We start from the raw sequence: 25,026 nt of genomic DNA on the forward strand, positions 1-25,026 counted from the left end.
CTTATTTTAAAGTGGGGAGTGGCCTCAATGATTCATGCACGCTGGTATTTAGAATCCACAAGTTTTGCTGGCTATGTTCTATTAGAATGTTTGTGGAAAACATAAAAGGTTAGTACATTTTGTGCAAGAACAGCATGCAGGATCAGGCCAGTGGTCTATCCAGTCCAGTATCCTCTTCGGAACCAGAGTGGGAAACCCTAAAGCTGTTTGGGATTACCCAGTGGGGTGCTATCAAGCCGGGTGGGGCTCTGGAGGTGTAAATAACTTTTTCTTCTTCTTTGGCGATCCCTCGTAGCTGAGGAAGACTGTCTTCCATAAAAAAGGTTTTAACAGTGAGTCTGTAAGTGACTGTGGAGACCAATTCTGGATCCACACGTCCTTCCACAGTGGGGACACAGGTTTCCGGGTGGGAGCTGATCACAGTGTGGATTTGCCAAGCATGCCTTCCTCTTAGCACGTTTCTCCCTTGTGTCCTGAGTTCGAGTGTCTTCAAAGCCCAGGACACCTTTGGGAAAGGCTGTTCTCCAACTGGAGCGCTCGCAGGCCAGTGTTTCCCAGTTGTCAGTGTTTATACTACATTTTTTAAGATTAGCATTGAGAGTGTCTTTAAATCTCTTTTGTTGACCGCCAGTATTACACTTTCCATTTTTAATTTCGAAATAGAGTAGTTGCTTTGGAAGACAATCATCAGGCATCCGCACAACATGACCAGTCCAACAAAGTTGATGGTGAAGAATCATTGCTTCAACACTGGTGATCTTTGCTTCTTCCAGTACAGTGGTAGTAGTTTGCCTGTCTTCCCAAGTGATGTGTAAAATTTTCTGGAGACGCTGTAGAAGGAATTTTGCTGAACTGATTGAACTAAACAGTTTTAATTGGATTTTGAATAAATATGCAATTATTTATTACCATTTCAAATGCTATTGTGTTGTTATCTTCCTTAGTGGGTCGTGCAAACCACTGTTCTGAATAATGCTTTTTTAACTGGGGATGAGTTTATGGAACCGAGGTGCAAGTGCTCCCTGATTGTTTGGCAGCCACTGGAATTGACACATGAGATTCCCTCCAGAAAGGACAATCCCACACCACACATTCAAAGCACAGGATTTCCCCAAAGAACTCTGGGAACTGTAGTTTCCTCTCTCACAGTGATACAATTCCCAGCATCCTTAGCAAACTGCAGTTCCCAGGATTCTTTAGAAGTCATGTGGTTTAACTGTCTCCTTGCGCTTAACAGGTAAGGCGTTGGCTCTGCTCCTCCTCCTTTCTCGCCCCGCAGCAAACGAGTTGAGGCCTTCCCATGTAGGCCTCATGCGCTTCCCGCAGAACTACTTCTCCCATGATGCCCTGAGAGGAAGAGCCTCTCGCGAGAGCTAAGCCGCAAAACCCGGCCGCCATCGCGAGATTCCCCTCCCACGCTTCTCGGGCAAACGGGACGGCGCCCCATTTCCTGCCTCTGCGCCCGGCGGGAACTCGCTCTCCCATGATGCCGCGCGGCGGGTTCCTTTCCGCCAATCTCCTTTCAGAGTCCGGGCGGGGTAAGGAGGGAGAAAGAGGAAGAAGGTCCGGGAGGAGAAGCAGGGAAGCGGAAGTGCGTGTATTGTGGAGGGCGAAAAGGGGCGGGGCTTGGGGGGAGAGAGAGAGCGGGCCTTTCCGGTTCCTTCATCCGGGTCCTTTCTGCTCTATTAAAATAAAAAATAATCTATATATACACCTATATGTATATATAACAGGCGACGGGGAGAAGGGGGAGGCAAAAGGGAAAGAAAAGACGAGGCCTCGCCCCTCCGCCGCGTGACGTCATCGCGTGAGGTCACCGGGCCCGGCGATGATGCGTCGGTGACGCGGGCCTCGCGTCCGCCACGGCCGGGGACCGTCACGGTGTTGCTATGGCAACACCGCCTGCTGGGTCAGGGGGTCACCGCGCGGCCTGGTGAGCGGGGCGGGGGGGTAGGGAGAGGGCCGGGGGGCCGCCCGGGCGGCGGGGCGGGGGCGAGGGAAGGGCGGGCCGAGGGGCGCCGGGGGGGTGCAAGGCGCAGCCCCCGAAAGAGGGAGAGGCCTCGCGGGTGGGGGGGCGCCTGAGGTGGGGGGAGCGGAGGGGAAGCCCCTCCGCGGGAAGAGGGAGGGGGCCCTCCCTGCGTAGCTGGGTAAAACCCGGGTCTGGACCCTCCACCCCCCTCCCCACTCAGCCACCCCCTCGGAGGGTCCTGCTGGAGGGGGGTCTCCAAAGCCCCTCCGTCCTTCCTCTCCTTCTGCCCCCCCCCCCGAGTGCTGCTCTCCACCCCCCATGGCACCCCTATAGGGCGGTGTGGGCTCCCCTCCGCGTCCGCGGGCATCGAATGCATTTCTCCCTCCCCCCCCCCGCCCAGTTCCTCCCGAATTCCTGAAGTTTCCTCTGCACAAAAGGCTGGCTCCGGAGCAGATCGCCCGTTTCCCTACCCAGGGTCGATGGGTGGGCCCTGGGGCACCTTTGGGTGGTGCCACCTTCCCGCCTTATTCGTTCATTTTGAGCCAACCTTGCCCTGGGGCTTTAGGGTTTAGGTTGAGGCTTCCCAGCCCTCCTCCTGGGCCTTGAGAGGACAGATGTGCTTTGGGGCCTTCCAAATTTGTGGAAATGATGGATGCAGTGGGTAAGAGGGAGACGGCGGCCTTTTTTTATCTGAATGGGGAAGCCTGGAAATGCCTGTAATTCAAAAAGGGCCCCTCTCTGTATGCATTCATATTCACCTGAACTTTGGCAGCTTTGTACCTGTAAAATGGGGGTTATTAGTGCCCATTCACACTTTTTCCATAGATGGACGTAGCCTCTGGTTGCCCCTGGTTGGAGTCAGGGCAGAGGTGGTAGAAATATAGGACAATCCTTTGCATGTCTACTGTGAAGCAAGTTTAATCAAATTAAGTGGGAATTTCTCCTGGGTAAGTGTTTTAGCTGTTGAGTGCAAAACCCCCCAACCTATTATTTCAAGATACAGGGTCCCAAGTTGGTGGGATGTAGCTTCTAGAGAACTGGAAATTTCAGAGGTTGATGTTCAGCACAATCCTGTGCTCATTTACGTGGAGGTAAATTCCATTGCGTCCAGCAAATCAACCTTCCTCGCTAAAGCATGTGCAGCACTGCAGCCTTAAATGGCCAACACTTTTGACTCTTTTGATTTACCAACCCCAAATCAGAGCCAAGTTGGAAAATAGTTTAAAATTGACTTGCCTAGTCGCCTTTGAAATGTGATGCTGGTCATCAGAACATGAGGGTTTCTTCCAACCAGGCTAGGCTGGTGCTGGAAAAAAGAAGCAGGTAGTTGCCAGAGTGGAAAAAAAGCAAAGATTTCTCTCTAGCCCTTGAGCCTTGGCAGAAAGTTGCCCTTGCAGTTCAGTTGGAAAACGTGCGGATGGCAGAGGTCAAAAAGATATTTGCAGCCTCTGGGGACAAGAGAGGGAATTGCTGTTGTATTTCTGGGTCCGCTGCTAAAAATGGCTTGTTTTCTGCTCTGTGGGTTGTGCTGGAAGGCTGCAGTGGGGCTGGCTGGCGGGTGGGGCTTTGGGGCTGCGTTGGAGGAGCTTGGGCTGTCAGGAGTGGAGCTTTGTTCACTGTCGAGCTAGTTCTCCAGTTTCTTTCCTGGATCCTTAACTGGCTTCTAGATTTTCCTTGAGTGCTTCTGGCCGTGGTTTGGGTTTCCCATCTTGACAGCAAAGTGTGGCAGGAAGCGATTAACCTCAGCTTGATAAGGTTAACTGCTGCACAACTTTCGATTCCTTAAACATTTTGTACTAAGAAGGGATTTGTCTTTCTAGTCCCCTCATTAATCAGTTCAGATTTCAAAGCTTTTGTCTGAAAGAGAGCACCTTTCCCAAGTGGAAGAAACCTTATGTGAAAGATTTTGTAATTTGCTTATGGGCAAAAACTGTCTTGGCCAGACGCGTTCCTCTGGCTGTGGGAATGGGTCTTTGAATGGACATGGCAGAAGAACTGTGGAATGGCCGCAACAGCAGATCCTGCTTCCACCTGTCTTCCAGAGAAGGCAGTTTTGGAATGGGAACCTCCAGAGACTGTAAGGAGCAGCCTGAGAAGGAATGATGGGGCAGGCTGGACAGCTGCTCCCTCCTCATTCTGTCTGCCAGGCTGGACCAAGAGAGAGTGGGCACCTGGGGTGGCATTGCTGGAGGCAATTCCGTCCTTTTCCCACCCCCCGCAGACCATCTTTTGTGCTGATTCCTGGCCCTTGAAACAAGGCATCCTCTCTCCCTTGGTCAGAGTGTTTCACTGTGTCCTTCACATTCTTCTTCAAGAATTCACATTCTTCTTCAATTTCCTTTGCCAAGGCTCTTCCATTTAACGTGTGTCCACTTTCTCTGCTGTGACCCCATCTTGTTGAGCGACTCGGGGGGGGTGTGTGTTTAGTACAGCTGCCGTTCAGTGGGCAGGCTATTAAGTTTCAGTTTTGAAACCCAGGTTCACCACCGTGGAAGGTGGTGGACTTTCCTTCTTTGTTTGAGGTTTTTAAACAGAGTTTGGATGGCCATCTGCCAGGGATTTTTAGCTGCGATTCTGGTATTGTAGGAAGTTGGACTACATGACCCTTTGGATCCTCTGCAATTCTAAGACGCTGTGATCCCTGCTCAGCTCCAGCGTTTGCTTTGCTACCTTTGACTCTGCCTAAGCCACCATATGAATGAAAAGTAACTTGCCTAAGGGCCAGGGACTTCTGCAGGAACCTTTTTGAAGAAAAAAGAACCTCGACATTCAGGATGCTGTCCAAGATTCCAAGGCTGTGTTTTCTGGGTCAGATTCCGCAGTGCCCTGAGATCTTGGGATCAGGCAGTTAAAGCAAGGGTTGAAAGACAATTGATCAGAAGACAGCTGAGGCTATAGGGAAAGATGTGTCTGCAGAGGCTCAGGGAAAGAAGTCTTGCTGTGTCAGGAAGCCCCCAAGTGGGAAACGAAAGCAAGGACTCTCATGTGGGCTAGTGCTTCACAGCCAAAGGTATTCTGTGGCATCCATGAGACTGCAGAAAGCCACCATTTCTAGTAGCCATTCAGTAGCCTTCAAGGATTTGTCTAATCTTTTTAGTGGCCACCACTGAGTCTTTCGGCAGCAAATTCCACAAGTGAATTGTGCATCGTCCAAAGAAGTCCTTTCCGTTTCCTGTCTTAAATCCCTTGCCCATAAATGTCATTGAATTATCCTGTTATTTATTACACATATTATGCCTCTAAGGTTATAAATCCTTTTCAAGGTGTACAAGTAAAATAAAAACCACACAGTGTGGTTGCTATGAAGCAGTGGCAAAGCATTTTTTAAAAAACCTCATCATTGCTGGCAGAATTCTCTGCAGCATTTGGGAGCAGAGGGTGTTACTTTGGCCTGCCTGTCTCTGCCCTCTATCATTGCCTGAGGTAATGGGGGAGGGGTTGAGATTCCCTCCCTCCACTTTCTTATAGAATCATAAATTTGTAGGCATGGAAACAACCCAAAGGGTCATCCAGTCCAACTTGGTCAGGGTCATCCAGTCCAACCGTCCACCATATCCCTTCTTACTATTTTTTTAAATAGTGGACGGTCACCCCATATCAAAAAAACAAATAGTGTACAGCCAGGAAACTCATCAGGAAGAGGCTTCTGCTTGTTTGGGTTGTGGTTTCCTTCACCTTTTCTTTGTTTTTTGATACGGAGTGACCCAGGCTCCTTAGCATACGAAACGTAGCAGCTATAGCATCATCTATATTTCTGGGCAGGAACCGTAGAATTGCAGAGTTTGAAGGGACCCCCAGGGGCCATCTAGTCCCTGACTCTGCTACCGTAGTCCTCAACCTTTTCTTTGGCACCTGCTGCTGCTTCCTTTCACGTTCTCTATGGTCTTGCAGTTCACATGTCTCTCTCCCCACCTCCCCAAGTGGTGTCTCTGTGTCTGCAAACAGAGAGGAGACCTGGCAGCCTGTCTGTGCTGTTGTCTCCCCTGCAAGCCTTTCCAAGTGAAAGGGTACCTTTTATTGCGCCGGCTTGTCTCCCAGAGGCTGCAAATGAGCTTATGAAATGTATATTCTTTCTTGAGTTTCTGTGTTTGGTATACAGCAATGAACATAAGAAGAATCTGCTAGTGGCCAGTGGCCCATCTAGTCCAGCTGCTGTTCTCATGGCGGCTGGCCAGCCAGAGCCCCAACGGTTGAATCTAGTGCTTTCAAAACAGCAAAAAACCAAGCCGTTCGCTTTGCACAGAGACTCAGAGAAATTGAGCAAAGCTAGATGATTTGCAGGGCGCTTGGGTTACGCTGGGCCTCAGCACCCTGTTTGCTTAACCTCTTCTCCTCCTGGTTGATGCAGGGCCTTTCAGAAAGAGCAGCAAAAATAAGCCGCCAGAAGGATGGTCAGACTCGCAAGACGAATCCCGTTTGCCTTTCAGATGCCGAGGAGAAACATGGTCTCCCCTCCCTGGATAACTGTCCTAGGAAATGCCTGCAAAGGGGGCTGCCCAGGTAGGGTGAGGGCAGGGGGAGTCTGAGCCGTGGGTTGGAGCTCTCTGGGGCAGCTGCTTCTTGCCTTCCGACGCCTTGCTTGGGGAAGGCTCCTCAGTGCCTGTACCCTAATTGGCCCTCCAGCAGATGCCATTGGACTCCCATCAGCCCTGAACATTGACCATTCTGCCTGGGGCTGATGGGATGCCATCATCTTCTGGAGGGCGCCATGTTGAATATCCCCGCCCTGTGCACTTTGATGGGCATGGCTTGGCTCCAGTTGGATGCAACTAGGCATGCAGGGCTTCCTCCCACAGATATGGTGGGGATGGGGCCCCCCAATGCGAAGCACACACAACATACGCACAGAACCTAAGCGGAGCCTGCAGGATCAGGCCAGTGCCCCACCCAGTCTAGCTTCGGTATGGCTCCTCCTCCTATAAGCTTTGATATTTTATCTTGCAACAATACTTTACAACAGTCTTCCAAGGACAGACTTTAAGCCAACCAGCCTGTAATTTCCAGGATCCCCCTTAGATCCCTTTACAAAAACCATTGACACAATGGATACTTTCCAGTCCTCAGGCATGGAGGCTGATCTGAGGGACAAGTGACATATTTTTTTGTTAGCAATTCCACATTTCAGTTATTGGAGGTGCTGCGTCTAATCTTTCTCCCCATCATGAACCTGTAGTGTTCCTGCTGGGTCCTCAGTGGCACAACACCTGCTTTAGGGAAGCTTTTAGTGTTTGATGTATTACTGTATTTTAATATTTGCTTGGAAGCCGCCCAGAGTGGCTGGGGAAGCCCAGCCAGATGGGCGGGGTATAAGTGATAAATTATTATTTATTATTATATTTGAATGCAGAAAGTCCCAGGTTCAGTCCTTGAAAGCATCTCCTGTCATTCCTGGCCATTGGCCATAAACATCCTGTCCTCACTGTGGCCACCTAGATGCCTCAGTGGGAAACCAGAGAGCAGAGCATGAGCCCCAGAGCCCTCTGGATGCATTGTTGCCTTCAACTTTTGAGGCGGGGCATAGCCACCCTGGCCATGCTGGTGGGGCTGATGGGAGTTGTAGTCCAGCCACATCCGGGGAGCATCTCGCTGCCCATCCCTGCTTGTCTGAGGCTGTGGCTTTGGTATAAGGCGGCTCCTGCCACTCCCGGGTTGGGCTTCTTGGTCCTGAGGCGGCTTCCTCAAAGCAGGGCAAACGCTGACCAGTCCATCTTGTCGCAGCAGGTGACGTCTGAGCCTGCCCTGGTCTGCGTCTCCCTGGAGGAGGTCCCAGAGAATCCGCAAGGAGTCGGTGGGTGTGGTGATGGAGAACTACGAGCTGGTCACTTCCCTGGGTAAGACGCCGCTGGTTTTGTTTGGGGGGGGCAGTTGCTTGCCAAATGCTTTGTTGTCTTGCCTGTTGGGAGCCTCAGAAAGGCTCGGCTCCTCGTTCACGCTGGCTCTGCTCAAGAGGGGCAGAGAAACTACCGTGCAACTGCAGATAGCTAATACAGTGGTACCTCGGAAATCGAACGGAATCCGTTCTGGAACTCCATTTGACTTCTAAAACATTTGGAAACCGTGGCACGGCTTCTCATTAGCTGCAGGAAGCTCCTGCAGCCAATTGGAAGCCGTGTAAGCTGCGTTGGACATTTGAGCTCCAAAGAAGGTTCGCAAACCGGAAAATTCACTTCTGGGGTTGCGGTGTTCAGGAGCCAAAATGTTTGAGTCACAAGGCGTTTGGGATCCAAGGTACGGCTGTATTGTGAGGGCCAGAGGGTCTGTCAGCCTCTTTCCTGCCAGTTGTTAGGTCTCCACTCCAGGCAGCAGAGGCCTCCCAGGTGAAGAGCCAGCACAGCTCCCACCTAGCTTGTGATGTTGGAGCCCAGCTCTGAGGTTTCAAGAGCATGTTTGGTGACGGCTGGCTGAGTCTGCTTTGGTGCAGGAGTCTCTTGGGGTTGCTTAACACAAGACGAGCCTGCTGGATCCGGCCAGTGGCCCATCCAGCCCAGAATCCTGATGGCCCCACCTGATGCCCGTCATGGGAAAAACCCGCAAGCAGAATCTGAGCACAACAGCAGCTCTCCCCCGTTCTTTGGCTTCTGGCAACTGGGATTCAGAAGCATCGCTGCCTCTGACTGTGGAGGCAGACCAGAGCCACCATGGCTAATAGCCATTAATAGTCCTTTCCTCCATCAGCTTGCCATCCATTTGCCTCTGTGTGTAGATGTGATTCTGTGGTAGATATTTTTCCCAGAAAGAAACCCTCTACCTTTAAGATCCTGTCCTGGGGTGTGGTGGGGTACAGAGGGGCCCCCTCTCCAACGCATCTGCATTCAAGGAGTGCTCCTTTCTCTGTGCCAGGTGTGGAAACCTGAGTCAGCCTTTTAAAAGCCACCGCAATGGAGCGTAATGGTGTTCCTCCCTCTCCAGGCTACCCGGTTCTCAAACCTGATCTCCTGTCTCGGATCGAGCGTGCTGGAGAGCAGTGTGTTGGAGATCAGCTGGACTCTAGCAGAGGGATTCCAACAGATCCCTGCCCAGGTAAGCCACTAAGCAGAGTGGGAGCACTGGATCACCTTCATCAGTTTTGTTGAATTAACCGAACTAAATTTGGTTTGGAATATTTGTGCAATTAATTGTTAACTGTTTCTGATTTTATTGCGTTATCATATTCCTTAGTGGGTCGTATTCAGAACTCCTGTTCTGAATAATTCTTAAGAGTAGGGTTGAGGGTTCTGGGGTTGAGTGTGTGGAATTAAGGGGGCTGAAACAGAGATAAAAGCCACGGAGGCCACGGCCAGAGTTTCTGGAGGCCCTTGGCAGACAATGCCTGTGGTACCTTTTGGCTTCGGTCACTCTGCAGGTGTGGCCCCTTCTTCTTCTCCCAAGTCTTCCTGTTCGCCAAGAAGGCAAGGGCAGGTTTTTCACAGACAGAGTGCATCAAAACTAACCACTTCTTCCCTGTGCCAGGCTACCGGTTCTTCAAACCCGAGAGCTTATCCTGGATTGAACGGTGGGAAGAGCTTGGCGTCACGGATCGCCAGAAGCTGGAGGAAGGCAAGCTGTGCACAGGCTCCTGCCAAGGTGAGGAGCCATCCAGCAGAGGCTATTGCCTATTGGTTGACTCCAGCAGCAGTTTTGGTTGCCAGGCCAATGGGCAGGGAGCCTGTGGCCCTTCACATGACACTGGACTTCAAGTCCCATAATCCCTGGCCAGGGACTCTGCTGGTGAAGGGGACTGAAGGGAGTGGTGAGCCTGACGATATTTGGGAGAGCCACTTCTGTTCTAAAATAATAAAGGCACCCATTATATAAAGGCACCCATTATTATAAAATAATAAGGCACCCATTTATTTACCATTCTCTGCAGCCACAGCAGGTGCTGTGATTTGCCAGCCGTTTGACCTCACCCCTGGAGGTGCACTCCATTGTCTCTTGAGACAGGCGGATAAGAACAACCCATTTATTCTTTAAAAAAAATGGTTTGCCCCCCTCCCAGCCCTGAATGTATAGGCTGGATGTTGTCTGGATTGTTGCCTGCATAAAAATACGGCATGTTGTGGACCTTTTCACTCCCCCAGCAGCCTTGCCCCAAACATTCATGGCATACCTCCTTATTCTTCTTATTTAGTTGGTTTCTTATTGTTTACATATATTTATGACATAGCAAGTATAGCAACAGAAGCCAGATAAAAGCAGAAAGGAATATCTAGAAATAAACATATAGGAGCAAAGTTCCATACCAAAATAAAAATAATAATTAATTAATACCACCAGGCTCCAAGTAACACAAGTGGGCTTACGTTATCCTGCACCTTATGACTTCAGTTTATTGTAAAAACAGTCCATTAATTGATAAATACATTGCCTTGTCGTCTGCCCTGTCTGGTTCTCACCATATATGCAAGCTTAACCATGCCTACCATATCCCAGATTGCTTTATACATTCTCTCATAAACTTAGGAGTGGCCTTTGATTCTTTTTCCTGGAGAATTGGTGCACAAAACGAAGCTCCTCCGTTCTTCTGCAAAGGCCTCCTTGTGCTGTGTTCCTCTCGCCCCTTCTCATGCTTCCTTTCCACCTCTTTTTCTCCCTTTCTCTCTTCCCGCCCCCTTCAGGAGCAGCCGGCCGCGGCAAGGCCATCAAGGAGGAGGAAGGTGGCCAGAAGGGCTTTGTGGCCAGCTTGGAGCGCTACCAGCTCTTCCCCGACAGCTCCCGAGCGGGCCTTTTCCTGGCGCCCAACGCCGCCCAGCTGCGGGCGCAGCAGCCTCGTGTCAAGAAGGAGGAAGCGGCCTCGTGCGAGCCGGGCCTGTGCGGCCCCGGGCGCCCCTCTCAGGGCCTGGGCTCGGGCCCCTTCGCCTGCGTGGTTTGTGGGAAGTGCTTCCGCCAGAAGCAGGGCCTCATCACGCATGGGCGCATCCACACGGGCGAGAAGCCCTACCCCTGCCTGGAGTGCGGCAAGCGCTTCCGCCAGCGCCCCAACCTGCTGACGCACCAGCGGGTCCACACGGGCGAGCGGCCCTTCCCCTGCCTGCGCTGCGGCAAGCGCTTCAGCCAGAAGGCCAACCTGGCGGCCCACCAGCGCACCCACGCCGTCCAGGAGGGGCTGATCGCCCCGGAGCCCAAGACGCCCGTGCCGCGGGGCAGCCGCCAGACGGAGAAGCCTTTCCCCTGCAACGTCTGCGGGAAGAGCTTCAGCCAGCGGCCCAACCTCATCACCCACCAGCGGATCCACACGGGCGAGAAGCCTTTCGCCTGCACCGAGTGCGGGAAGCGCTTCAACCAGCGCGCCAACCTCATCACCCACCGCCGCATCCACTCGGGCGAGAGGCCCTTCCCCTGCGCCACCTGCGGCCGCCGCTTCAGCCAGAAGGGCAACCTTGCTGCCCACCAGCGCACCCACTCCCAGCAGAGGCCCCACGCCTGCTCCTGCTGCCCCAAGCGCTTCAAGGGAGAGTCGGCCCTCCGAGCGCACCAGAGGACCCACAGGCAGGTCCTGGGAGCTGACCCCCTGGCCGGAGCCCTCTTGGCGGTGGCTCCCGGCCTCCAGCAGCAGGCCCCGCTCCCCGGGGACCCCACCTCGGCCGCGCAGAGGGCCACGCCAGCCCCCCGCCAGGATCTGCCCGGGGACCCCACTCCGGGCGTCCATCGGGCTGCCCCCTCCGGGCAGCAGGCGCAGCAGCCACAACAACAACAGCAGCAGCAGCAGCCCCAGCAGCAGCAACAGCACGGAGCCCCTCATGGGCCACAGTCTCTTCCCGCGGACCCTCCACCCGGTCCCCACGCAGCAGCGGGCCCCGCTGGACACCTCCAGGGTGTGGCCCCCGGCTCGGAGCAAGGGCCGAAGCTGAGTGCCCCGCCGGCCGTGATGGACCCCCACGCTGAGATGCTCCACTGCCAGCGCCGGCTGAGCCTGCCGGCGCTGCCCACCTCCAGCGCCCATTCCGTGGTGCCCATGGGGCAGCCGCAGCCCATCACCACCAAGCCCAAGAGCCTGGTGGGACCGCGGCTGGATGCCCCCAGCGAAATGCTCCACTGCCTCTGCCACGCCAGCAGGGCCTCCCTGGTCATTCCTCACCCTCCGCACCTGGGGCAGCTCCAGGCGGGTGCCAGGGACGCGCCTGGGCGCGCCTGGCTGGGCATCCCGTGCCCGACCCGCACCCTGCAGCTCCAGCAGGGGGCCCAGGGCCACCCCGCCGCCCCCAACCCGAGACTCTGCTCCATCCCGGATTCCCTGCGATAGTTTCCTCCTCCCCAAAGACGGGCGCTGTGCAAGCACAGATTGGTGGGGGCTGGGCTTGGCCCTCCCCACAAAGGACCTCCCACACATAAACAGCCCTCGGCGGTGGGGCAAGGCGGTGGGGCTCATGCATGTATTGTGGACAGGAGAGCCCTCAGCCTGCACCGACCCCCCCAAATCTTGAGACACGTGCAAAACCCCCCTCTTTGCTCCTGCATCTCCTGGCACAGAAAAAGATCAATCTTTCTTGCAGTGCCACCAGACTTCTCCCCCTAGAAGCTTGAGCCCGCGGGGGTGTCATTGTGCCAAGTGTATTTTCTTCATCCCTACAATCCGCCCCCCCCCCGCCATGTACCACATCTGCCTCCCTCCACCCCAGGAACCAGCGGAACTCCCCTCGACCGCCTCATGCAGCACAGATGCGGCGGAAAACTGCCTCCCCCGGGGAGGTGAACGGGGCCCTGCGAGCAGGCAGCGTCTCCAGACTGGCAGGCAGCAACGTTATAGGGCCTTCCTTTGAAAAGAGGACTCTGGAGAGGACCTGCTTTCTTCCCCTCCTTCCACATGCCTGCTGTCGCCTAGCAAATTCCACCTGGAATCTCTCGCCTTTGGGGTCCAGAGTGGCGGGTGCAGGAGAGGACAACGTCCTACGTGTGAAACTGGGAGATGCCTTAGCTGCCGTGCGAGGCCAGCCAGAGTTGACCAGCACAAAAGAACCACAGGAACAGCCGCTGCTGGACTCTGCAGGCAACGGGCTCTGCTGCCTACCAGATCCCGGGCTCATTTCTCTCGTTTGCCCTGCGCAGCCGAGGATACCGAATGCAGGAGATTCGGGTGACGAGGAACATTATCAGTCTGCTGCAGGAGCAACACGGATGGTTGGATTTTCCGGGGGTGGGGAGGGGGCGAACTTGTGCCAAGAACCCTTGCCCATAATCTCCACACTCCCCTGCTTCCTCGCGGGCAGAGCAGACTCTTGACGCCTCTCCTGCCCGATGGCACTCTGCATGCTTTGCCTTTTCACGGAAAAGCGGGGCGGGTGGTTGAAGGAGGGAAGAAGCCCCTCCCCTCCAAAGACTGGCAGAGGGGGGAGGAGGACTTCAGCATGCTTCAGAAGCGGCGCGTTGCTACGGAGCGGTCTGGATCCTGGGCGCAAGCAGCAAAGTCCACTCCGCGAGGAGAGCTGGGCTTCCTTCGTCTTCAGTCTGCGGAGGGGGGGGGGCGGTGCTGGTGGGAAGCAACTGGTGGCCTAGAAGCGTCCAAAGCTGCCTTCCCCAGGCCTGGTGCCCTCCAGGTGCTTTGGGGCACAAATCCCGTAGCTGGTGGGAGTTGTGCTCCAAAACACCCCGCGGGCGCCAGGCTGGGGCCAAGGTCGGTCTGTAGTGTAGGCGTGGATGAGGTATGGAAGCGTTGACCAAAGAGGAGGAGGAGGGGAGGGATGTCCAGGGGTCCCTCCTCTCGGGAAGGCTGGGTTGTGGGGCAGGAGAAGCAGCCGAAGCACTTTACATGTGACCCCCATTAGGCCCCCTTGACCTCGGTTCTGCCTTCTGCCGCGTGGCTTGCCCCTCTGGCTTCCCCATGGTGTGTTGACTGGTCTGCAGAGACCGCGCTGGCCTGATGGGCCAGAGGGCTCGCTGCGTTGGCTCAGTGGGCAGCCAAGTTGGTTTTGGGGCGTGCCAATGGGCTGCTTGTTCCTCCCCTGCTTTGCAGAGCAGGCCCCCAAACCTCCCCTCGGGATGCCACCCCTTAGAAAAAGGACCCCGGGCAACGAGAGGGGGAATCTGTGCCTTAAGCTCTCAGATCCTCGGCCCACTTTGTCAACCAGTCCTGGTTGGAGGGTGGCGTCGTGGTGGGGAGGGTGTTGACTGCACATAAAACCGGGCCAGGTGCTTTAGAAGCCGTGGGCAGGGCACAATCGGGTGGCAGAGGAGAGAGTTGTGGGATACAAGAGGCACGAGAGCCCCAAAGGTGTCCAGGAGGTGTGGAAACTGCGTGCCCCAGACAACACTGGCTCTTCTTTCCTTGAGGGGCCGCAGGCTGTCAGGTTGTCTTGGCCAGACTGTGCCCAGTTGAGGCCCCGCAAGTGCTCTTGGATTCCCAGCTCCCACCAGGCCCAGCAGGCAAAGGCTGGTTGAGATGCTGAGTTGCCCAAAGGAAGAGAATCTGTGTGTCTGGGGGGGAAGCCCAGGTGGCGGGGGGGGGCAAAGACACCCCCCCGTTCCAGAAAAGTGCAAAATGCCCAAGGAGAAAGCGGGTGGAAAGAGAAGCATGAGAGAGCCAGGATATACATGCAACACAGCTGATAAATTGATTGGATCCTCTAAGGTGTCTGTATCTCCATCCCTCTAGCTATCAGCCATTTTTGTGTGTGGCTTTGGCGGGGGGAGCGTGCAAAGGGTTTACGTACTTATGGGTCCAAACAAAGGGGAAGCTCCCTGTGGCTGCAATGCAAAGGCGGGAGACCCTGTGGCTGATGCTTCTCGTCCGGTTACACGTTGCCCCCGACCCAGAGCGAGGCTGGCGAATTAATGTTTGATCCTTTACTGTTTGGGGAATGGTTTGCTCCCACCTCTCAAGGACCCGCTCTGATGTCTCTGGGGGTGGGGAAAGTACCTGGGGTGCCAAGATGCAGGGGTCTTCTGCAGTTGGGAGGGATGCACTGTGCAGCTTCCTGGCTCTGAGTAAAAGCCGCCCCTTCCCCAGGAGGCTGGAGAAAAACCTGGGTCAGCTCTGGCCACAGGAACGTCAAACGCCCCACCTCCCTCCCAGGCTCCCTTCTCCAGGCTGGGCATTCGCTCCAGGCTAAGCCTTCACTCCTAAACCACCTGAGCTGCTATGAAGGGATCCCAACTGGAGAAGGTAGCTCTCCACTCTGCAAAGGGCCCCTTCTTGCACAGGGTTTTAGAGAAGCCCTTGGTGGCAATCCTGGGTCCAGCGCACCCGTGGGGAAAAGAGATGCTCTGCTTGTGCCTGGTGGATCTTTTGGGGCTGGTGACTTAAATGCAATGTGTGTGTTTTCTGGGAGGAGGCGTTGGGCACCAACCCCTTTGGGGAGGAGGGAGCAAAAGAACAATTGGGGTTGTGGGCAGCCAAGAAAGCTCTTTTCAGTCCTTGTGTTTGTGTCCGGTTGTTTGGCCTTCACCTTTGTGTTCTGTGCTGTAGGGAGTGTTCTGGGGGGAACACGTTGGCGCAGACGTGCTTGCTTGGCATTTCCCCGGTTGCATGCTGAAACCCAAGCGGGTTGTTCTGGCCAGGGCGGGTGGGCGTGAGAGGGGGCAGAGGCAGGGGGAGGCAGGAGCAGAGGGAGCTGGCTGCCAGCCTCTGGGGACAGACCAGTGGTGTGCTGTCTATGCAGTCCAAGGATGCGGGAGGTGGGCTGCCCAGCCCCCTGCATCAGTGTTTCAGTCCATCTCTGGTCCGTTTAGAACTAGACAAGATGGTACTTGGTTGTGACAGAGGCACCCTCCCCACTCCAAGTAGCCCTGGCATCCCTGGACCCAGGCCGCAGGCCGCTTAAGAACTCCTTTCGTCTCCCTTCGGAGCCACCGGTGGCTACTAAAGCCGCAGGTGGGGTGTCGGATAGGCTGGACTCTTGTGTGCCCCAGTGAAATTCTGTTGCGTTTGGGGGGCCTGTGTGTGCGTCTTGTTTTACGGGGAGCCGTTTCCTCCCTGCCCTTCCTTGCCATGCATTTTTGCTTACCCTAGCTTGCTTGAGCTCTCTGTCCTGCAGACAAAACTTCCTGAAGTGCACTTGCCCTCTTGCTCATAGCCCAGATTAGGTAGGCAAAGGGGTGTTGGTGGGTCTTTCCTCGAGGCCTGGTTGCTTGGACCTTGACGAGGAGTTTCTAATTTACATTTCTCCCCTCGCCATTGGCGATACCCAGTCTATTGTGTTTGTGTTGGGGGGGCGTTAGTTCCTCGATTGATGCAAAGCTTATCAAGAAGCCTTCTGTTGCAGGCTCTGGGTCACTGGCATCCCACCCCCCTTGGTTCCTTGCGACCCATAGTAGCTTAAGTGTTTCTTTCGCAGCTGCAGAGATACCCGGACTCACCGGGATCCCTGCTGCAGCCGCCAGTGGGCTCTTAGCGTCTTTCAACCTGGTTTTGCTTATAAGGAGCTTCACCAACTAGGCAGCAGCCTTGGAGTGGCCTCAGCATCACACGTCTTGCTATCCCGTGGCGACTTCTTGGCTCCTTTCCGTTGAACAGCTGCCTCCCTAGTTGCTGTCCCACCCGCATCCTGGACGGCTGTGTCACAGGCAGAAAATGCAACAGGCGAAGCTTATCGCATGCTGCTCAAGGCTGCAGCTGCCAAACGTTGGCCTGTCACGGGCCTGCTAATTGAGGAGTGAAGGGGGAAACTGACATGGGCAGGCGATGGGGTCTTGCTTGTGCCATTCCCTGGTTGCTCCTTACGGTCCAACCGCAGGTTCCTCCCCAAGGCAGAATATCTGAGGACATGCAAAACAAACAAACACCAACCCCACACCAATACTTCAGTGAGAGTAACTGGAAGAGAAGGAAGGTTGCTGGTTGGGGCAAAGTGGTCCTCGCTTCTTCCTGCCCTGCAGTTTGACAGACAGGATGAACTGAGCAATGGCTGGGCATGTGGGATCCCTGAAAGAAAGAGTGTAAGACGACTAGATGGTTCTGAGCGCCCCTGCTCCAAGTCCAGCCGTGCTTCAGTCAGAACCTCCCTTTTTGGATCTGCCTCCATCGTACATTTTAAACTGGCTCAGAACCTGTTTAACTGCCATTGCACCCGAGTAGGAGACTCTCTGGAGTCCCAGTTCAGCTAGTTGTGGCAAAGACTCATTGAAAGCGATGGGACTTTTATCCTTCACAAAAACTAGGTGACTCAGTCCCTCCCCCCCCCCGCCCAGTTAAGGTAAAACGTGTGTAAAGAAAATGCAGTTTATATTTCAATGACATTAACATCTCATAAACACAATAATATAAATCCTTGATGGACCAAGCTATCTTTTGACAAAATCAAAATTCCTCGGTGGCCGCCTTACTGAAAACCTAGCATTGCAGTGTGATAGAGCTTGTGATTTCTGATTTGCAGTTGCTTAAAGGAGGAGAGCAAACTTGCATCGGTGTGCAAAACATGTCCCAGATGCACTTTGGGAAGTGTCCCAGTGGAGGCCTTTGACATTTTAAGCCTTCTCAGGTGGAGGATACTGGAAATATTTGACTCGGGGAAGTTGATTTGTTGGGCATGTCATGGTGCTAGCAAACCAGAACTCCTTTGCATGTTGGAGCAAAGTGTTTTGTGTTCTCCTTTATGTAGTTGCAAATCAGAAATCAAAGCCCATTGAACTGCGATGCTAGGTTTTTTAACAAAGCCATCACATCAATGAAGGTGTTATCAAAACATTTGGCCCTTTAAGAATTTCCAGCAGCAGGTCTCTTTGTGATAATTTTCCCCCACTGAAATTAAAAAAAAAAAAAAATCTCTGTGCGTTATTTTAACTCAGTTTCCCCAGCCCCTGTTCAGTGGGGCTTAAATCATTGCCAACTTGAGTTTGATCTGGACTGTTGCTTCTATGAAGACGAGGCTCCCTAAAATATAAACCTCTACAAAACCTCAGTTCTCCAGGATTCCTGTGTGCAGGACCTCCCAGTGGCTTAAACCGGTTTCGAACAGGCTTAATTTGTGCATGGCCAATGTAAGCTCCTTGTAGCTTCTGTGCTTGTCTGTCGTTTTGTTCTGTGGCTTGGAGGGGCGACTAGGCAGAGGCAGAAAAGGCCGGAGAGGCTGAGAATCTTTGGGGAGCAGCGTGGGCCCAGCCGAGCTGGGGGAGAACCGCTTCCAGGCCCCCTCTGTGCTCTGGAGCATGAAGCCAAAGCCTCGTGCCTGACACCCCCTTGCCCTGGACATTTGCAGTTTGGCGCTGCAGGTGTCCGCGGCAGGTGAACCCACAAAAGTTAAGTAGGATCGAAGAACACCATTGCCTTGCAGAATCAGAACCGGGTCCCAGCACTCTGTCTCCAGTAGAGAGGCCAGCCAGCCAGACTCCTGGGCGTGATGGCAATGGCCCTTCTCTGTTGTCCGCTGCGTGTCTCTCCCCCCCACCGGCCAAGGGGGGCCATCCTATATCACCTCTGCACATGGAGGGTTCAGTTAGCCTGTCCTGACCCGCCATTAACTTGCCTCCTCCTTTCGATAAAGGACATTACATTCGCAGCCATCGTGGCATCCCACGGAAGCGTGGCAAAACCCATGAGCGAATAGCCCCGTCGTGTGCTGAAAATACTTTTTGTTTGTCCCGGACCCGCTGCCGACCGCTTGCATTGGACTTGCTTGACCCATCCGGATTTCAGCTGGACATTTGGGGCCGGGAGATCCCTGAACCCCCCAATATAAATCATGACTCCCTCTGTAGCCTGGAGGAGGAAGGTTTCTATCTGGCAATGTTGGGGTCCTCCAAGTTCTGGCCCAGGCAGGCAGCCGGCCGATGGAATGAGGTTGCAGTTGGGTGGGGGGCAGCCAGCCTGGAGAGGGAGACGGGGGAACAAGCCAACAATAGTTGGCTGGAAACATTTCTGTGACATTGCCAGAAAGCCCCCTCCCTTGCCCCCCCTTCCCCCTGCCTCCTCCATGAGTTGCCTCCTTTTACGACATGTTGATAACTTCATCCCCATTAACCCAGACGGGCCCCTTAGGGCTATTCCAGATGTATTATTATAATAATTATTATGTTTTATTATTATTTTCTGAGCTATGTTTGTTTGCAATAAAGGCTTTCTTACAGTTGCTGGAGTGAGCGTCCTGCTTGTGTGCGAGACACTGGCATGGTCTTGTGGGTAGAAGACGTACAGCCCCAGAATTGTAGGGTTGGCAGGGAACCTGGGGGTCATCTAGTCCAACCCCCTACAATGCAGGAATTGCAGCTCAAGAATCCCTGAAGATGGAACTGTGCCCCTGAAGGAGCAGGTGTGCAGCCTGGGAGTCATTTTGGACTCACAGCTGTCCATGGAGGCGCAGGTCAGTTCTGTGTCCAGGGCAGCTGCCTACCAGCTCCATCTGGTACGCAGGATGAGACCCTCCCTGCCCACAGACTGTCTTGCCAGAGTGGTGCATGCTTTGGTTATCTCCCGCTTGGACTACTGCAATGCACTCTACATGGGGCTACCTTTGAAGGTGACCCGGAAACTGCAACTAATCCAGAATGCGGCAGCCAGACTGGTGACTGGGAGCGGCCGCCGAGACCACATAACACCAGTCCTGAAAGATCTTCATTGGCTCCCAGTATGTTTCTGAGCACAATTCAAAGTGTTGGTGCTGACCTTGAAAGCCCTAAACGGCCTCGGCCCAGTATACCTGAAGGAGCGTCTCCACCCCCATCCTTCAGTCCCACAGACACTGAGGTCCAGCTCCGAGGGCCTTCTGGCGATTCCCTCCCTGTGAGAAGTGAAGCTACAGGGAACCAGGCAGAGGGCCTTCTCGGTAGTGGCACCCGCCTGTGGAACGCCCTCCCGTCAGATGTCAAGGAAATAAAAACACTCTGACTTTTAAAAGACATCTGAAGGCAGCCCCCTGCTTTTAATATTTGATGTTTTACTGTGCTTTTAATATTTTGTTGGCAACCGCCCAGAGTGGCTGGGGAAACCTAGGGTATAAGTAATAAATTATTATATTATCATCATCCAACCTCTTATTTAAAAAACCCCTAATGAAGGAGAGTCCACCACCTTCTGAGGGGGTCCTTTCCACTGTCAAAACAGCTCTTAATGTCAGCTCTTCCTAAGGTTCAGTCTGAATTCCCTTTCTTTGAATCCATCGGTTTGGGTTCTCCCCCCTGGAGCAGCAGAAAAAACCTTATTTGCTATTTGGTGTAACATAAAAAAAAGATGCCACTGAGTTTTAGGCTAGGGGGGCCCTTTCTCCAAGAACTTTGAGGAACACCCAGGTGCAACTTCCCTCAAAGTATGGCAGTGCCTGGGTAACCTGCATGCCTCAAATGCTCTGATAGGAGATGAGGGTCTCCCAGGAAATATTTTACTGCATTCACACCCCACCTTTTTCTCTAAGGAGCTCCAAGTGGTGTATGTGGTTCTCCACCTGCTCCTTGAATCCCTTTAACAACAAACCTTGCAAGGTAAGTTAGGCTGGGAGTCGGTGAACGGCCCGAGTCCACATTCTGCGACCTTCATCCCCAACTGGGGATTTGAACCATGGTCTCTCCCAGGTCCTAGCCTGGCCCTCGAACCACTAGGCAACATTGCCTCTCTCCTGGAAAGAAGATGGGACATTCTACCTAGGCAGGGAATGGGGTCTTCATGGACGTAGGCGGCTGCCCCATCTTGGGAAGAAAATGTCAAGAGATGCAAGTCCAGGAATCTGGGTGGACGAGCTCGGAAAAGTCCTGGGAGTTCCTGAGACCTGGATTTAATAATAATAATAATAATAATAATAATAAATTTCCTTTGGATCTGCTCTTTCTGAGGTGGTTTCCCGGATTACATTTTGGAGAGGTGTGTTGCTGCTGGCTTGGCTGATGCAGCTTTTCAGTGGCCGCCCACCGAGAGGAAAATCGCGTTTCCTTTCCCCTCACTGAGATTTAATCTCTGTGTGGGAATCAGAATAGCCCTTGAACGTTGATTTGAAGCATCCTTCCCACAGGGAGAAAAGCTTTAAAATGGGAGCGATGCTTCCTGTATCTCCATGTGTGTAGCGATCCATTTCATAAAGTGAATAAGGTGCATTTCAACGCTTTCCCCCCAAGGCTGGCTGCTACATGGGGCAACTTCACTCTGCATTTATGGCCTAGTGATTTATGGCTTCTGATGTGGGATTTGAACTTTGATGGATAAGGCCAAATACCCATCTAATCCAGCATTTTTCTGGCGTCACAGGGGCCAACCAGATGCCACAAGCAGGATTTGAGCTCTAGAGCAATTCTCCCCTCCTGGGGTTTCCTGCAACTGGGATTCACAAGCATTGCTGCGTCTGTGGAGGCAGCGCATAGCCATTGTGGCCAGGAGCCATCAATAGCCCTCTCCTCCCAGAATTTCTCTTCATTTTTAAAGCCATCTCAATTGGCCTCATTGTCTCTTGTGGGAGGGAGTTCCATAGCTGAACTAGGTAGTAAAGTAAAAGACCCCTGGACAGTTAAGTCCAGTTAAAGGTGACTATGGGGTTGCAGCACTCATCTTGCTTTCAGGCCGAGGGAGCTGGCGTTTGTCCGCAGACAGCTTTCTGGGTCATGTGGCCAGCAGAACTAAACTCCTTCTGGCGCAACGGGACACCGTGACGGAAATCAGAGCACATGGAAACGCTGTTTACAGGTTTTTTTAAATAAAAAAATTATACTTTTCAGATTAATACGTTTCATCAAATTTACAATCACCTTAACATTTCAAAACTTGACTTCCTTTCCCCTTTCTGTGGTTCCTTAAATTTATTTTTAATACCTTCTGCATATCCAAATCAACTTAATTTGCTCATTTATTCATCCACTTTAAATATATACTCTTGTAAAACTGCAGGTTGTTAACAATAATCCTGCTGGTGTTCTTTTCTGTTTACAATTTATCTGTAAATATTCAATAAACCATTTCCATTCTTTTATAAAAAAGTTTGTTATCTAGACTTCTTATTCTTCTGGTGAGTTTCACCATTTCTGCATATTCCACACATTTTTGTATCCATTCTTCCTTTGCTGGAAGTTTTGCTTCTTTCCAGCAACATTCTTGCCGCTGTAGTAGCATACATAAATAAATTTCTATACAAATTTAGGTAGTTCTCTCCCTATATTTTTTTTATAATAGATTTTTATTGATTTTACAACATATATTAAAACACAATACAACTAACAATTGACGACACATAAACAAACAAACATGTAAACACATATAATTTCTTAACCTCTCTTTCTTGAACCTTGTTTCCACGACTTCCCCATACCTCCCTTTTCTGCATCCCTGTTTTAAACTTTTCCAGCAACCCCTAATTTCAGTACTTGTAATTCAGTTTCTGATCTTTTTCCTCTTACCCAATTATTTATCACTGCAATTCCGTTTTACATTACCCATGACATTTTAGCACTCATTAATTTTACCACAGTTCTTAAGATAAACTTTAAATTTCTTCCAATCTTCTTCCACCATCTCTTTTCCTTGGTCGCGGATTCTGCCAGTCATCTCGGCCAGTCCCATATAGTCTATCACCTTCGTCTGCCACTCTTCCAGCGTGGGTAGTTCTTGTGTCTTCCAATACTTTGCTAAAAGAACTCTTGCTGCTGTTGTAGCATACATAAAAAACGTCCTATCTTTCCTTGACACCAATTGGCCTACCATGCCCAGGAGGAAGGCCTCTGGTTTCTTATGAAAGGTACACTTAAGTACCTTCTTAATTTCATTATAGATCATTTCCCAGGTAGTTCTCTCCCTATAATTCCCAAAAGAAAAGCTGCTGGGTTTTTTGGGTTTTTTTAAACAAAAGTTATTTTAAACATCCTTTTCAATTCGTTATACGGTATATCATTTCCCAGTAAGCTTCAACCTTTCTACATGACTGTGCTGTTCATGGTTTATGTGCTGCATGAATAACTTTTACCTGTCCTGACTCTTCCAACCCTCAGCTTCACTGGACTCAAGTTCCCACATTACGAGGGAGGGTGAAAAACTACCCACTTTGTGCCATGCATAATGTAATCCTCAATTGTGTTGCCTCTTCCTTGCCCATCCCCCACCTATTTCTCAGAGCAGCAACTATTTATACCCCACACATCTTACTGGGTTGCCCCAGCCATTCTGGGCAGCTTCCAACATATATAAAAACACCATAAATCATTAAACATTTTAAAATAACCATAGAGGTCCCAGGCCCTAAGGAAGTCAGACTATCCTCCACCAGGGCCAGGGCCTTCTCAGTGATGGCTCCGACCTGGTGGAATGCTCTGTCCCATGAGAACAGGGCCCTGCAGGATTTAACCTTCCGTCGGGCCTGTAAGACAGAGCTATTCCGCCTGGCCTTTAATTTGATCTTTTATTTCCCTTCCCTTCCCTCCCCCTCCGCTTTTATGAAGATTCCCCGCTCTGAGACCCCACAGCTAATTCTCCCCTGGCCTCCTCGCTGGCCCAAGTAGGACTGATTCAGCCAGCTAGCCCTGGGGATTATCTAACACATGTTAGATGGATTTCCCCCAAATTGATTACTGAACTTTGAATTTTATTGTTATTCATGTTTTTATACTGTATTTTATGCTGCTTTTACAATTAAGTGTTTTAAATTTGTTGTTAGCCGCCCTCAGCCTGGTTTTTGAAGCGGGAAGGGTGGGGTATAAATAAAATATTATTATTATTATTATTATTATTATTATTATTATTATTATTAACCTTCCCTATACAGGATTGCCTTCAGACGGCTCGGGGGTCGGATAACTCCATACCCTCCAACATTTCTCTGATGAAAATAGGGATGTCCTAAGGAAAAAACGGGAGATTCCAGGATCAAATCAGAAACCGGGACGGCTGCAACTCCACAGTGGCGTAGCGTGGGGGGTGCAGGGGGGGCCGGCCGCAACATCTGGGGTTAGGGCAAATCCACGGGTTAGGGGGCGCAAATCCACGGGTTAGGGGGTGCAAATCCACGGGTTAGGGGGCGCAAATTACTTGCCTTGCCCCGGGTGCTGACAACCCACGCTACGCCACTGCAACTCCAGGATTGTCCCCGGAAGATAGGGACACTTGGAGGGTCTGAAATTCCTGGAGGAGGAGAGGGGTGTTGATGGCTTCTAAAGCCAGGATGGCTGTGCTGCGACTCCCCAGTCAGAGGCAGCGATGCTTCTGAAGACCAGCTGTAGGAAACCTCAGGAGGAGAGAGCTGCTCTTGGGTTCGAATCCTGCTTGTGGATTTCCAACTATGGGCAGATATATGGGCCGTTGCTGGCCTGATCCAGGAGGCTCCTCCTAAGTTTTTGGTGCTAAGCCATCGACAAGAGCAGCAAATGCTGCGAGAGTTCTCTGCATCTTCTGGCTATGCTTGAACTCAAATCACCCCAGTTTACTATCCCTAGTACTTCAGGACTCCCATAGAAGTGCCTGGCTTAAAACCGTCTATCAAAAACTTCACTCTTGTGTCCTATCCCCACAACGCCTACTCACTATGGGCCCCACTAAAGTCTAACTGGCCAACATCTAAAAGATATCGAGCATCAGAACAACCTGGCCACTGTAAGGAAATTCTACCCTTGGTATGTTCAGTTTCCACCTCTCCGTTTTGATTTTCTGGCCCCGTATCTGCACAAACTTCTTATCCCAAAATACAGACATGCTTTTACACTTAGAAGATTGGATGTTTTGCCATCTGTGGTACTCGAGGGTCAATTCCAAAAGATCCCACCTGAGAAACGTCTTTGCCCCTGTGGAGACGGTAGCACCGAAACAGCAGCACACGTCCTCCTGTCCTGTACTCTCTACAAAGACCTGAGGAAGGAGATCCTCACCCCACTCGTACTAACCATCCCAGGGCGCTCAGCCACTGCCACAATGTCCTTTCTTCTATCAGATCAAAATGAGCAGATAAAAGCAAAGGTTGCTAGGTTCATAGCAGGGGCAAGTAGAATAAGGGCCACTAACTGGCAGCTGATTCAGGACTTTTAATTGTGCTTTTATATCAAATTTCCTTTTCTGCGTATACTGTAATACTGTATATGGGACCGCCTCTCCTGGTCTGCCCCGCACAGGACCTTAAGGTCCATGAATAATCATAGTTTAGAGGCCCCAGGCCCTAAGGAAGTCAGACTATCCTCCACCAGGGCCAGGGCCTTCTCAGTGATGGCTCCGACCTGGTGGAATGCTGTGTCCCAGGAGACTAGGGCCCTTCAGG

At 52.1% G+C, this 25,026-nt stretch overlaps 1 protein-coding gene across 7 annotated transcripts; it reads left to right on the top strand.

Annotated features, from left to right (window-relative positions):
• Nucleotides 1-1,490: 1,490 nt before the first annotated feature.
• Nucleotides 1,491-18,948, top strand: LOC310746043 (uncharacterized protein). Of its 7 annotated transcripts, none has more exons than XM_083579664.1 (6): nt 1,491-1,591; nt 6,318-6,469; nt 7,688-7,800; nt 8,879-8,989; nt 9,419-9,532; nt 10,567-18,948. In XM_083579664.1, the coding sequence occupies exons 3-6, from the start codon at nt 7,770-7,772 to the stop codon at nt 12,189-12,191; spliced, it is 1,881 nt and encodes a 626-aa protein (XP_083435790.1). In that variant the 5' UTR covers nt 1,491-1,591; nt 6,318-6,469; nt 7,688-7,769; the 3' UTR covers nt 12,192-18,948. The 7 variants fall into 7 exon arrangements, with proteins under 7 accessions (XP_083435790.1, XP_083435788.1, XP_083435793.1 ...); XM_083579662.1 differs by lacking the exon at nt 1,491-1,591 and adding an exon at nt 1,613-1,933; XM_083579667.1 differs by lacking the exon at nt 1,491-1,591 and adding an exon at nt 1,613-1,933 and having other exon boundaries at nt 7,691-7,800.
• The last annotated feature ends 6,078 nt before the right edge of the window (nt 18,949-25,026 follow it).

The sequence above is a fragment of the Podarcis filfolensis genome (genome assembly GCF_964270895.1).
Source record: "Podarcis filfolensis genome assembly, chromosome: 12".
Classification (NCBI taxonomy): domain Eukaryota; kingdom Metazoa; phylum Chordata; class Lepidosauria; order Squamata; family Lacertidae; genus Podarcis; species Podarcis filfolensis.